This window comes from Entamoeba dispar, genomic scaffold, assembly GCF_000209125.1.
Source record: "Entamoeba dispar SAW760 scf_1105229462111 genomic scaffold, whole genome shotgun sequence".
Classification (NCBI taxonomy): Eukaryota; Evosea; order Mastigamoebida; family Endamoebidae; genus Entamoeba; species Entamoeba dispar.
This window is the reverse complement of record NW_001855029.1, coordinates 48,361-59,069: the sequence shown is the minus strand read 5'-3', so window position 1 is coordinate 59,069 and position 10,709 is coordinate 48,361. Positions and strand designations below refer to the sequence as shown.

The following is a 10,709-nucleotide window of genomic DNA, read 5'->3' as shown; positions in this document are numbered from 1 at the left end:
TTATTTTCGACTTATTCATTCATTTTCATTATGATTTATCTATTATTCTTCTTGTTTAAAACAATTATCATTTATCTCTTCATATTCATGGGTTCTTTCACTTATCAATATCTCATTATATCCACTCTTCATATCATTTCCTTATTTAATATTATTATTTTACACAACTTCATATCCCATCTCTTTCATTCATTTCTTCAATCTATAATACTATCATCCATTGCTATTCTTAAATAACTAAAAAACTTATCATTCTGACAAAACCAAATACCAACACCTTTAAATTTATACAAATAAACATCAAATAAACATATGATAAATCATTTAACACTAACACTACAACCTCACTTTATAAAACCTACAAAACTTGTAGTGGACAGGAGAAGTTTTCTTGTTATGTCATGTTAGTAGACATTAATACAGGTTGATGAAAGGAAATGAAATTAATTTTAATGATATTTTCAACGTTGATTATTGTAATTCAAGTTAGTTTAAAAAATTTAAAAAAAGATAAAATAAATAATAATGTTTTATATTACAATTTATAATAGAGTTATTAATTTAGGATTTCAAGTTAATTTTTTTAGAAATAAAAACTAAAAATAATAAATAAAAAATGAATATTGCTTGGGAAGAACATGAAGCACGATTGAATGAAGGAGATATGAAACACCGTTCAGTTCTTAATGTTATATTATGGTCTTTTGGGCAAATTCCAGTTGAAATGCCAAATGAATTTACAGTTTGTTTTATTAATGAAATTATTACATAAAATGATTGCGACGTCATTCAAAATGAATATTTAAAAAGAATGATTAAATAAAATAGCATCGTATTAATATTATTTTCTTATTGTTGCTTATTGAAGAAGGGATTGATTATACTACAGCATTAGCAATTTTTTCAGTGGTTATTCTTGTATGTTCAATTCTTGGAGGAATTATAAACTTTGTTATCCTTTGTTTTGCTGTGCGATATGCATGGAAAAAACAAACGATTATTGTTATTGCAGCATTTTTCTTAATTTTCAATATTGCAGCATGTTGGATTTATCATTATTCAGCATTTGCTATTTTATTATTCTTTACAGCATGGTTACCACAAGCAGCTATAGCAATGCATGGATCACAAGTACCATTTATTTCAACAACAGATTTACATCAATTTGCAGACCATTTATCAATTTTGATGTCAATGATAACAGGAAATCTTTATATTTATATTGCTCGTATATTACCTAATTTACAATATTTTAATTCTAATACTCAAGCCCTTGCTAAACTTGGATCTTCAGAAGTTATTAAACCAACAGGAACAATTTATATTACTACTGGAATTTGTGTGTTTGGACTTCTTTGTCTAATACCTTATTTATTTTTACAAGAACATTCAACAAAACCACCAATTAAATCATTTAGATATAACTTTCTTTATATTTTTAATGAGTTTATTACAATTATTGGTGATATGATTCATGAAAAGAATTTTCTTTTATTACTAGTTTGTATTATTGGAATTCAATATGGACCATTGTATGTTTCAATTCTCTTCTCTACTGTTCAATCAGATATTTTCCATACTTCAGAATTAAATCTTGAAATTAAAGAAAATATATTCTTCTATATGTATTTCATTTGTTTCTTTATTGTTCCTCCAATGTTACATAAATGGGGTCCACGATTTATGATGTTAATAATGCTTGGTGCAACAATAATAGAAACTACTTTACAAATGGTTGTAGTATTTTCTGAGCCATTAAGTTATGTTGCGTGTGTTTGTTGTGGATTTGTAAACGCTTCAATGAATGTAACTATAAGAAGATTTATTTATGAGAACTGTACATACGAAACTATTTCAATGCACTATGGTGTAGTTACAATTTTAATTAAAATTATGAACTCCGTTTCAGTATTATTATCTTTGATTTATTCATTCCAAGAAAATACTTATTATTTTATTAGATACTTTTTAGTTATTTGTATTTTCTTCATTCTGGCTTGTATTGGAATAATATGTGCTGTCTTTACAAAAGATCACCATAAAGAATATGTTTTAGGTTTACGTCCACCTTATCTTAGATACAAAATTGTTGAAGAAAAAGATTAATTTAATCTTTCTAAGTACCTTTTAATAAATTTAATTAATACTCTTGTTGTCTTTGTTTTGCATCATTAACTTTAAATTCAATGATGTATTTAGGCAAAATATGTTTTGGATCAAAAATAACAATTTCATTTCCTTTAGGAGAAAAATGTGAGTCATATCCTTTTTGACAATTCTTTCCGTCCATCCTTTTCTTACATTTAAATACATTACCTGGTAATATTTGACATAAAACCATTTGATTAGAATTTCTGTTGTTAGAATAAAACAATGCATAATCACTAAAGTATGTTAAATATATTCCATGCCCAAAATATCCTGAATCTAATTTTACTGCATCAACGTCATCTGGTAATTTAAATCCTTCTTTACTTATCCCTTGAATAGAATCAACAGAAGATCCATGAAAAGCCCATTCTTCTTCTCCAAATCCACGTTTTGAAAGTATACCTTTTTCAGCAAAGTATTGCATTTTTAATGCCTTATTAACAATAATTCCAATTTGAACAACAGTAAAATTACTTTGTGCCCCAGACATCGTTTGGAAAAATTTAGTATGTACTTTAGCAAATACTGACTCACCTTCAGTTCCAAACTCTTTACTTCCGTTTTTAATCCAAATTATTCCAGTTTCATTCTTTTGAATCATCTCTAATTCTTTACTAACATCATAATCCTTTACTGTCCTAAATCCATCTATGTAATCTTCTTCAGTCCATCCTAACTGAGCTAAAATACCAGCGTGTTGATCAATGTCTATTTTCATTGAATGTTGATATTTACGAATCAACCGTTTTTCTTCACCACTAACTTTGTTCTCTTCTAATGCACAAGCCAATAAAGTTTTATATGCATCAAATAGTGTAATTTTATTTTGTGGTGATTCTTGCTTCATTGCTGTTGCGATGTTTGTGATTGAATCTTGCAAAGACATATTATCAGCATCAATTACAGTATCATTCCCATGATAATATCTTTTAAAATGTAAAGGATTTGTTAATTTACAACTCTTCCCAAATTTACATACTGGAAGATCATCTTGTAATGGAACTGGTAATTTAATTGGTTTTGGCGATGAAGGAGGTGTTAGTAATTCATCTTTTGTTTTTATAGTTTCACTACCACTACTCATTTGACTTGCATTATCTAAGGCTTGACTTGAGGGGTTATGTCTTTTCTTAGGGGGCATACAAATTTATAGTATCTTCCTTTTTCACAAAAAGTAGAAAATATCATTTAATCAATTTTCATTTTTTTCTCAATAAAAAAGTGAAAAGAGAAAAAAATTAAAGGGTTATAAAACCCTAAAAAAAAGATTAAAGAGTTGAGAAATGGCATTTTTTGGGATGAATTCACCAATTATGGGTAATAAAACACTGTGGAATAACCAAAAATAATGAAATGGCATTAGTAAAGAATTGATTATGAAAAGAAAAAATCACAAATAGAAAGGAAAAGAGAATCATCTCAGAAATCATAACCAAGATGGAAAACCAAATTAACGCAAATCCCACAGTAAGTGGAATTGAAGCCAGAAAAAGATTTTATGAATATAGTAGTCTTGATGCTGAGCCTTATCAACCAAGAAGAGGATTTTTCTCTTCTCTTTACCAATTAATTTTTCATCCTATTAAGTTCTTTACTCCAACAGAGAAAAAAGTTGGAGAAGTAAAATTAGAAATTTATCAAAGAAATGATGGTGATGTATCTTTAAAATTAAAAGAAGATAACTCAAATAGAACAACTCACCAGGCTGTATTAACTGAAACAACAGATTATCAAAAAGAAATAAATCTTATAAATGATAATCTTAAATTATTATTACAAAATATCATAAAAAATACTTCAGTTGCACCAATTATTATTAAAACAGATAGTAGTGTATTAAAGGAAAACACCATTCTTAAATTAGATGAAAAAAATAATTCTATAATCGTTGAAGAACCAATAGGAAAAGATTCTATTTTATGTACACCATCAAAAGTTCGTAATACTGTTGCGTAACTGATTGTTATTTTTGTGATTCAAAACAAAATTCTAAATGACTGGTTTTTTCTTAATTATTTTTAAGAAATAAAAAGAATCAAAAGAAGAAGAATGAATGATTATAAACATTAAGTAGAAATCAACTAACGTCGATTCGAGTACAACTGGTTCGAAGGTAATTTTTCTTTTGAATAAGCTCAAGTTTTTCAATATCTTTTTCTGAAAGCTTAAGTTCCATGTCAAAAGGTTTCTGTTATGTCAGTACTTCATTGACTTATTTTTTAGTATATTTGTTAATAACAAACTTCTTTCATAAAATATTTTTGTGCATGTGAACGAACTTGAGTAGGTGTACGAGTTCCAACAAATGCAGAAATAAGAAGAGTGTTTATTCCTCTTGCTGTTGTATAACCAAAATATTTTATTGCTTTTTTAAAAGCAATACATTCAACATCAGTCCAATACCTTTTTTGTGGAGACGTTTCGTCACAATTAACTTTTATTTTATTTTCATTAAGTTGTTCATTTTGACACTTAAGTATATCTTGTGATGAATCTATTTCTTCTCTGTTAATATTATTTTGATTTAAGATATATAATAAACGTTTTTGATTCATATATATATTGGAAGCCTTTTGTTTAAAATCAGGACACAAAGGTGAAGGTAAATCATAAAATCTCTGATATTCCATTAAAGGAGTAAATTTTGATTATTTAAGATAAATCTGATTTTAAATATCTTATTCTTTTCTATATTTATTATTACTATTTGTTATGAATCGCTTTTGTTGTCTAAACAAAACTCTCGAAGTAAACTAAATACACATGAAATTTCATTTTTAATAATACCTTATGTACTCAATTTATCTCCTTTAATAAATCTTTTAATATGAAAATTATTAAAATTCAATTATTGTTTTGAACTTAACTAACTAACAGACAAAGAAAATAAATCAAAGGTCGTTGTTTTCCATTGTGCAATCAATTATAATCATTTAATGCTTTGGTATTCTTTTTTACTTTTCCTAAAATTTAACCTCCTTTTTTAAAAGATTCAACAAAACGAAATATTAATTTTTTAATTTTTATTTATTCATTTGATGTCATTTTAAAATGAAGGTATTATTTCCATATAACAAAAAAACAAATATTAAAAGTAATTTTTTAGGAAAGTTTATTTTAAATAAAGTTAATTTTAATGACTTTTCTTTATTAATTAATTTAACTTTATTTAATTTTAGATTTCTTTTAATTTAAAAGAAAAAAAATGATTTTAAAAAAAATCAAAACCATAATAAAATAAATCCTAAACACTTTAAATTTAGTGTTTCTCAGTAGTTTGTTCAACCTTTTTTGGTTGTTTCTTTTGTTTCTTCTCTTTCACTTCAATTTCAGCTTTAACTTTTGGACCTTTTTCACTTCCATCTGGAATCTTAATAAGAACGATCTTATTACCATCAAAAGCTTTATCACATCTATAGTATCCTTTTCTTTGAATTTGTATTTTATCTCCTTCTTTTAATCCTTTCATAGCAGATTCTCCAAGTGCTTCAAATATTTCAATTGATTTTGGATTAATATAATCATCAAGTACCATTCCTTCTTCAATTTTTGGTACAGTAATAAGATAATCATACTCTCTTAACTCTAAATTAACTGGATCTTTTGAAGAAATCCATGTAAGTTTCTTTTTAGTTAATTTGAAATCACCTTCAAGATGGGTATGTGCTTCAGCTTTAGAACCTTCAACTTTATCAACAATAATATTTCCCCAATCCATAAAAGTAACTTCTTCTCCATTTACAATTTCTTTAGCATCTGCTCCATCAAGAAGTACTTCTTTTGTGAAATGAACTGTTTTCTTTCCAAGTGATTCATTCTTTTTATGAAGAGGAACTTCTTTATCTTCTTCAACTGCATCACTGACAGTAACAGTACAAACACCTTCTTTTAATACTGCATTATATCTTGGAACAATTGGATCAATAACCTTCTTATTAACAGACCAAATCTTTTCCATTTCCATCAAGTTAATATTTTTAGATGATCCTTGTGCAAGACAAAATTCTTTCATAGCTTCAAGAGTAAGTCCTCTTCTAATAAGACCTTGAATAGTTGGGAATCTTGGATCATACCATCCATCAACAAGTCCTTTCTTAACAAATGTATTAAGATTTCTTTTAGAAAGAAGAACATAAGAAAAGTTCATTCTAGAGAAGACTTCAATAATTGGTTTTCTCATTCCAAATGTATCAACAACCCAATCATATAATGGGGCTCTATCTGAATATTCTTGTGATCTAAGTGCATGTGTAACACCTTCAATAGAATCAATAATAGAAACTCCAAAATCATATAATGGATAACATTTAAATTGAGTTCCTGTTCTATAATGTGGTGCATCAATACATCTCCATAATGATGGATCTCTTAATGCCTTATTTTTATGTTTCATATCAATTTTAGCTCTCATAACACATTTCTTACCATATTCTGTTCCATTCTTCATTTCTTCCCACATTTTCATATTTTTTTCAAGAGAGTTATTTCTATTTGGTGATTCAATTCCTTCCATTCTTCCTTTATGCATTTCTTCTGGATCAATATCATCAATATATGCTTTTCCCATTTGAATAATTTTATCTCCATATTCCATTAAAAGTCCAAAATAATTTGATGTATATGAAATTTTATCAGCAACAATTCCAATAGTAGCTAAATCTTTAATAATATTATCAACAAATTCAGCACTTTCTTTAAGTGGATTAGTATCATCAAATCTAAGAATTAATTCTCCTCCATTACTATGTGCATAATATTCATTTAACATAGCAGCTTTCATATGACCAATATGAAGATATCCTGATGGTTCTGGTGGGAAACGAGTACAAACTTTCATACCTGGTTTGTATCCTTTTAACAAGAGTTTTCCTTTAGCTCCAACAAGTGATTTTTGTTTTGACTCAACTGCACTAGACATTGAATTTTAGATGCTTTTATTTTTTTTTCATCTTCCCTTTTTATTATAATAGGGTAAATCTATTTTCGGTAATTAATTATGTTTTGCTATTCTTTTTACTATATCGTGGCAACATGTATCGACACGTACTTTTTCTTCTTTCTCTGATTTTGTTTAATTCCTTTTTACTATTTCTTTTATATTTATTTTAGGATTCTATCTTTTCCCCATTCAAATGACAAATTATTGAGGGTTTTAATTATTAAAAAAAAACTGATAAATAATAAGAGATCCTTATTAATACGTCAAAATTTACTTGAACTAAAGATTTTAAAAATAAAAACAAAAAGATCTTAAAAAAATAAATGATAATTAATTTTTTGTTATTCAATCTATTGATTATTGAAAGTTTAGGGGCATTACCCAAAAGTACTCCAATTAGTCTTCCTGTTGAAATAATAACAAACTTGAGTAGTGAAACTGTTAGTATTACTGAATGTTCAAATTCCATAGAAAATGTTTATGCTGCCTCATTTATTTTTGATTCACCTAAAGAAACGATTATTAATTATGAAACAACCTCTTCGTTAGATTTTAAAATAATGTTACAAAGTAGTTCTTCAAAAGAGTGTATTTTATTAGAGAAAAATAAATCCAGTAATATTACAACAACACTCCAATATAGGGTCATTGTTATTTCATCTACTGCATTAGTAGAAAATCAGTCAATTGAATTCTCATTAAATTATGTCCCACAACAAAACGATACTCTTGGAACTGTTTCTGATTATCCATTTTTCCATATGGTAACTGTCCCACCTTTAATTATACCTTCTTCAGATATTTGTCATTTACAATCAGCTCCGTATAATAATATCTATGGATACACCTATCAAATTAAATCAAACACAGATGATATTCTTGAAATAAATACTTGTGGATATAGTGAAGGTGTTACTGGTATCTATGTAACTAATGGTGATAAATGTTTAAAAACTATTAATTCATTTCAAACAGCTGATGTTCAGTGTTTTGATGGGATTGGGTCTCGTTTAGAAGTAGAAATACATCCAGATTTGACATTAAATATTCACATTGGATTTCTCTCAGCTTCAGAAAAAGAAAGAATGTTTTTGTTAAATATTACAAAAATTGGTGATGCTAAAGAAGAACATGAAGATTGGCAATTATGGATGTGGTTTGGTATTGTCACTGTAGTGATTATGGTGGTTATTGTATTGATGGTAGTTGCTATTTTCATTTATGAATTTATTCAAAAAAAACGATATAACCGTTTTTCAGAAACATTTTAAATAATCATCTTTTTTTCTATGGTATTTGTTTTAAATATGAAATTATTAAGAAGAATTAAATAATTAAAAATTAATAAACTGGTCGTAATCCAGCAAATGCTGGTATTTGAAGTTCTACTAATAGTCGTTCTGCACTATCAAATATTGTTGATGGTGTATTTCCTTCAACTTCCTTTGAAAATGGAAATTGAACATCAACTTGTTGTAAATCAAATTCATTTTCATCTAAGTCATCAAACATATCACCATCATTTTCATTTAACTCATACTCCATTTCATCGTCTTCTTCTTCAAGATCATCTTCTAAGTTATATTCATCTTCTTCATTATATTCATCTTCTTCACTAAATAATTCATCATTATCTAAATTATCTAAAAAATCATCAAGGCTATCTCTAAGATTAAGTGCAAAAACACCAATTAGAAAAGCTAACCAAATAAGCATTCTCATTATTATTGTTTACAAAATTATGATTTTTATAGTTTTCTTTTTATTTTTTCTTTTTTTTTTGTTTATTTTTCATTCTTCTATCATCTATCTCCTCCAAACGATAGAATTAAAATTATTGTTCTACATATTTCTCTAATCTCAATATTCTTAAAACTTCTTCTATGTCAATAGAGTACAATGAAGATACTTATTTTCAATTACTCTCAGTCTCTATGACAGCCCTTCCAACAAGGGTATACCAAATTTCTAGTACAATTGATATCTCATCTCATTCTCAAAGAACTTCTATCGTTCCAAGGTATTCATTACCAATGAAAAAAATAAAAAATTACAATGAACAAAAAACTTTACCTGTAAATGACACACTTACTACATCTGTAGATATAGAAAAAGAAGATAATGAAATTGTAGAACAAGACATTTCAAAAACTAAAATAAAAAGACAAACAATAATTCAAGGTTCATCAAAAATATCACTTAATCCTTCTTTTATTACTAAAAAGAGAAGTACTCTTATTCTTGATGATGTAAATCAGGAGAAAAAAGAAACAATCACAAGACATCAATCTAACGAACCTCAAAATTTTGTTCTTAATAGAAAAGAATTAAACCGAATATCAATTACCAAAAGGATGTCAAAAATTGGTTCAAGACATAATTCTAGTTTAGTAAATGGAATAACAAAAAGACAAAGTTCTATTATTCAAGGAGTAAAAAATAAACAAGAACGATTCAAAGTTGTCAAAGAATTATTATCTTCAGAAACAACATACGTAACAAATTTAAAAACTCTTATGGAAGAATATATGGAACCATGTTATAACAAATCTATACTTCCTAAAAGAACATGTGATATTATTTTTGCAGGTATTAAATCAATTTATTTTACTAACAAAAAGTTTCAAGTTGAGTTAAATGATATCTATGGTGAGGCTAAAAGTGTTGAAGATGGAAAAGAAGATTTACGATTTGAACAAATGACTAAATGTTTCTTAAAATTTGTAGATGTCTTTAAGTTATATTCATCATTTGTAAATAATTATGATAACGCAAGGACTACTACAGAAAATGAGTTAAAAGAAAATAAACTCTTTCATGATATGTGTGATAATACTACAATTAAACCAATGAGCTCTAATGGAATTCTTTCATTATTAATTCTTCCTGTTCAAAGAATTCCAAGGTATGTTATGCTCGTAAAAGATCTTTGTAAATGGACTCAAAGAAATCAATGGTCAAATAACTTAGCTTTATTAAAAGAAAAGATTGACGGATTAGGAAAGCTTATCAATGATTCAAAAAAGAAACAAAAACAAATGGATTTATTAAAAGAATATAATCTTACAATAACAAATTTTGAGAAAATTATTGGGGAAGAATTTGTAAATGCTGCAAGATGTTTTATTTCTGAATATGATGTATTTGTTTATTACAAACATAGAGTTAGAGCATTAACTTTAATCATTTTTACAGATGTACTAATTCTTTGTAAGAAAGAGAAAAAAGGTTCTACTGTAATTTATGGTGCAAAACTACAATTTTGTAAATTATATCTTTCATCAGATGAGCTAAATCAAATTACTTCCTTAAAAACTTCTTTACTAAAGAAAAAAGGAGAAAAATTTAGGCCATTCTTAGATGCTTGTTTTGGATTAGAAGTTGTTGGAAAGTCAATAGCTGAACCACTTCTTAAACCAAGAACTTTCTTAATCTGGCAAAATAGTTCATACCCATCTTCTGCAGCTAAAATAGATATTCTTCAATCAATATCAGCTTGGCAACAAGTTTTAAGAAACAATAATTTTAAAAGAAGAGAGTCTTTGGCTTTTGACCTTCTAAATAAATAGAATAACATTTTTTGTTTTTTGTTGATTTACTTTAAATTTTTTAAAATTAA

The 10,709-nt window shown here is 26.7% G+C and overlaps 8 protein-coding genes across 8 annotated transcripts, besides 13 other annotated features; 4 read left to right on the top strand and 4 right to left on the bottom strand.

Annotated features, from left to right (window-relative positions):
* Positions 1-8: part of a microsatellite that runs on past the window's edge.
* Positions 1-56: part of a microsatellite that runs on past the window's edge.
* Positions 57-141: 85 nt separating this feature from the next.
* Positions 142-162: a sequence feature (AT_rich).
* A 328-nt stretch (positions 163-490) lies between these two features.
* Positions 491-618: a sequence feature (AT_rich).
* Positions 617-2,106, top strand: EDI_306320 (uncharacterized protein; the record flags this gene model as incomplete). The annotated part of the gene is made up of 2 exons (XM_001739340.1): positions 617-742; positions 829-2,106. 2 exons carry the CDS (start codon positions 617-619, stop codon positions 2,104-2,106), a joined length of 1,404 nt encoding a protein of 467 aa, XP_001739392.1.
* A 19-nt stretch (positions 2,107-2,125) lies between these two features.
* Positions 2,126-2,146: a sequence feature (AT_rich).
* EDI_306310 (uncharacterized protein) lies at positions 2,141-3,292 on the bottom strand (the record flags this gene model as incomplete). The annotated part of the gene is made up of 1 exon (XM_001739339.1): positions 2,141-3,292. One exon carries the CDS (start codon positions 3,290-3,292, stop codon positions 2,141-2,143), a length of 1,152 nt encoding a protein of 383 aa, XP_001739391.1.
* A 296-nt stretch (positions 3,293-3,588) lies between these two features.
* EDI_306300 (uncharacterized protein) lies at positions 3,589-4,107 on the top strand (the record flags this gene model as incomplete). The annotated part of the gene is made up of 1 exon (XM_001739338.1): positions 3,589-4,107. The coding sequence occupies one exon, from the start codon at positions 3,589-3,591 to the stop codon at positions 4,105-4,107; it is 519 nt and encodes a 172-aa protein (XP_001739390.1).
* Positions 3,890-3,946: a sequence feature (AT_rich).
* Positions 4,108-4,228: 121 nt separating the features above from the next.
* Positions 4,229-4,781, bottom strand: EDI_306290 (uncharacterized protein; the record flags this gene model as incomplete). Its single annotated transcript, XM_001739337.1, has 2 exons — positions 4,229-4,339; positions 4,395-4,781. The coding sequence occupies 2 exons, from the start codon at positions 4,779-4,781 to the stop codon at positions 4,229-4,231; spliced, it is 498 nt and encodes a 165-aa protein (XP_001739389.1).
* A 179-nt stretch (positions 4,782-4,960) lies between these two features.
* Positions 4,961-5,004: a sequence feature (AT_rich).
* A 150-nt stretch (positions 5,005-5,154) lies between these two features.
* Positions 5,155-5,183: a sequence feature (AT_rich).
* A 77-nt stretch (positions 5,184-5,260) lies between these two features.
* Positions 5,261-5,346: a microsatellite.
* Positions 5,347-5,410: 64 nt separating this feature from the next.
* EDI_306280 (glutamyl-tRNA synthetase, cytoplasmic, putative) lies at positions 5,411-7,069 on the bottom strand (the record flags this gene model as incomplete). Its single annotated transcript, XM_001739336.1, has 1 exon — positions 5,411-7,069. The coding sequence occupies one exon, from the start codon at positions 7,067-7,069 to the stop codon at positions 5,411-5,413; it is 1,659 nt and encodes a 552-aa protein (XP_001739388.1).
* A 306-nt stretch (positions 7,070-7,375) lies between these two features.
* Positions 7,376-7,430: a sequence feature (AT_rich).
* EDI_306270 (uncharacterized protein) lies at positions 7,414-8,361 on the top strand (the record flags this gene model as incomplete). The annotated part of the gene is made up of 1 exon (XM_001739335.1): positions 7,414-8,361. One exon carries the CDS (start codon positions 7,414-7,416, stop codon positions 8,359-8,361), a length of 948 nt encoding a protein of 315 aa, XP_001739387.1.
* Positions 8,362-8,389: 28 nt separating this feature from the next.
* Positions 8,390-8,439: a sequence feature (AT_rich).
* Positions 8,432-8,812, bottom strand: EDI_306260 (uncharacterized protein; the record flags this gene model as incomplete). Its single annotated transcript, XM_001739334.1, has 1 exon — positions 8,432-8,812. The coding sequence occupies one exon, from the start codon at positions 8,810-8,812 to the stop codon at positions 8,432-8,434; it is 381 nt and encodes a 126-aa protein (XP_001739386.1).
* A 32-nt stretch (positions 8,813-8,844) lies between these two features.
* Positions 8,845-8,882: a microsatellite.
* A 142-nt stretch (positions 8,883-9,024) lies between these two features.
* On the top strand, positions 9,025-10,659 carry EDI_306250 (Rho/RAC guanine nucleotide exchange factor, putative; the record flags this gene model as incomplete). Its single annotated transcript, XM_001739333.1, has 1 exon — positions 9,025-10,659. The coding sequence occupies one exon, from the start codon at positions 9,025-9,027 to the stop codon at positions 10,657-10,659; it is 1,635 nt and encodes a 544-aa protein (XP_001739385.1).
* A 30-nt stretch (positions 10,660-10,689) lies between these two features.
* Positions 10,690-10,709: part of a sequence feature (AT_rich) that runs on past the window's edge.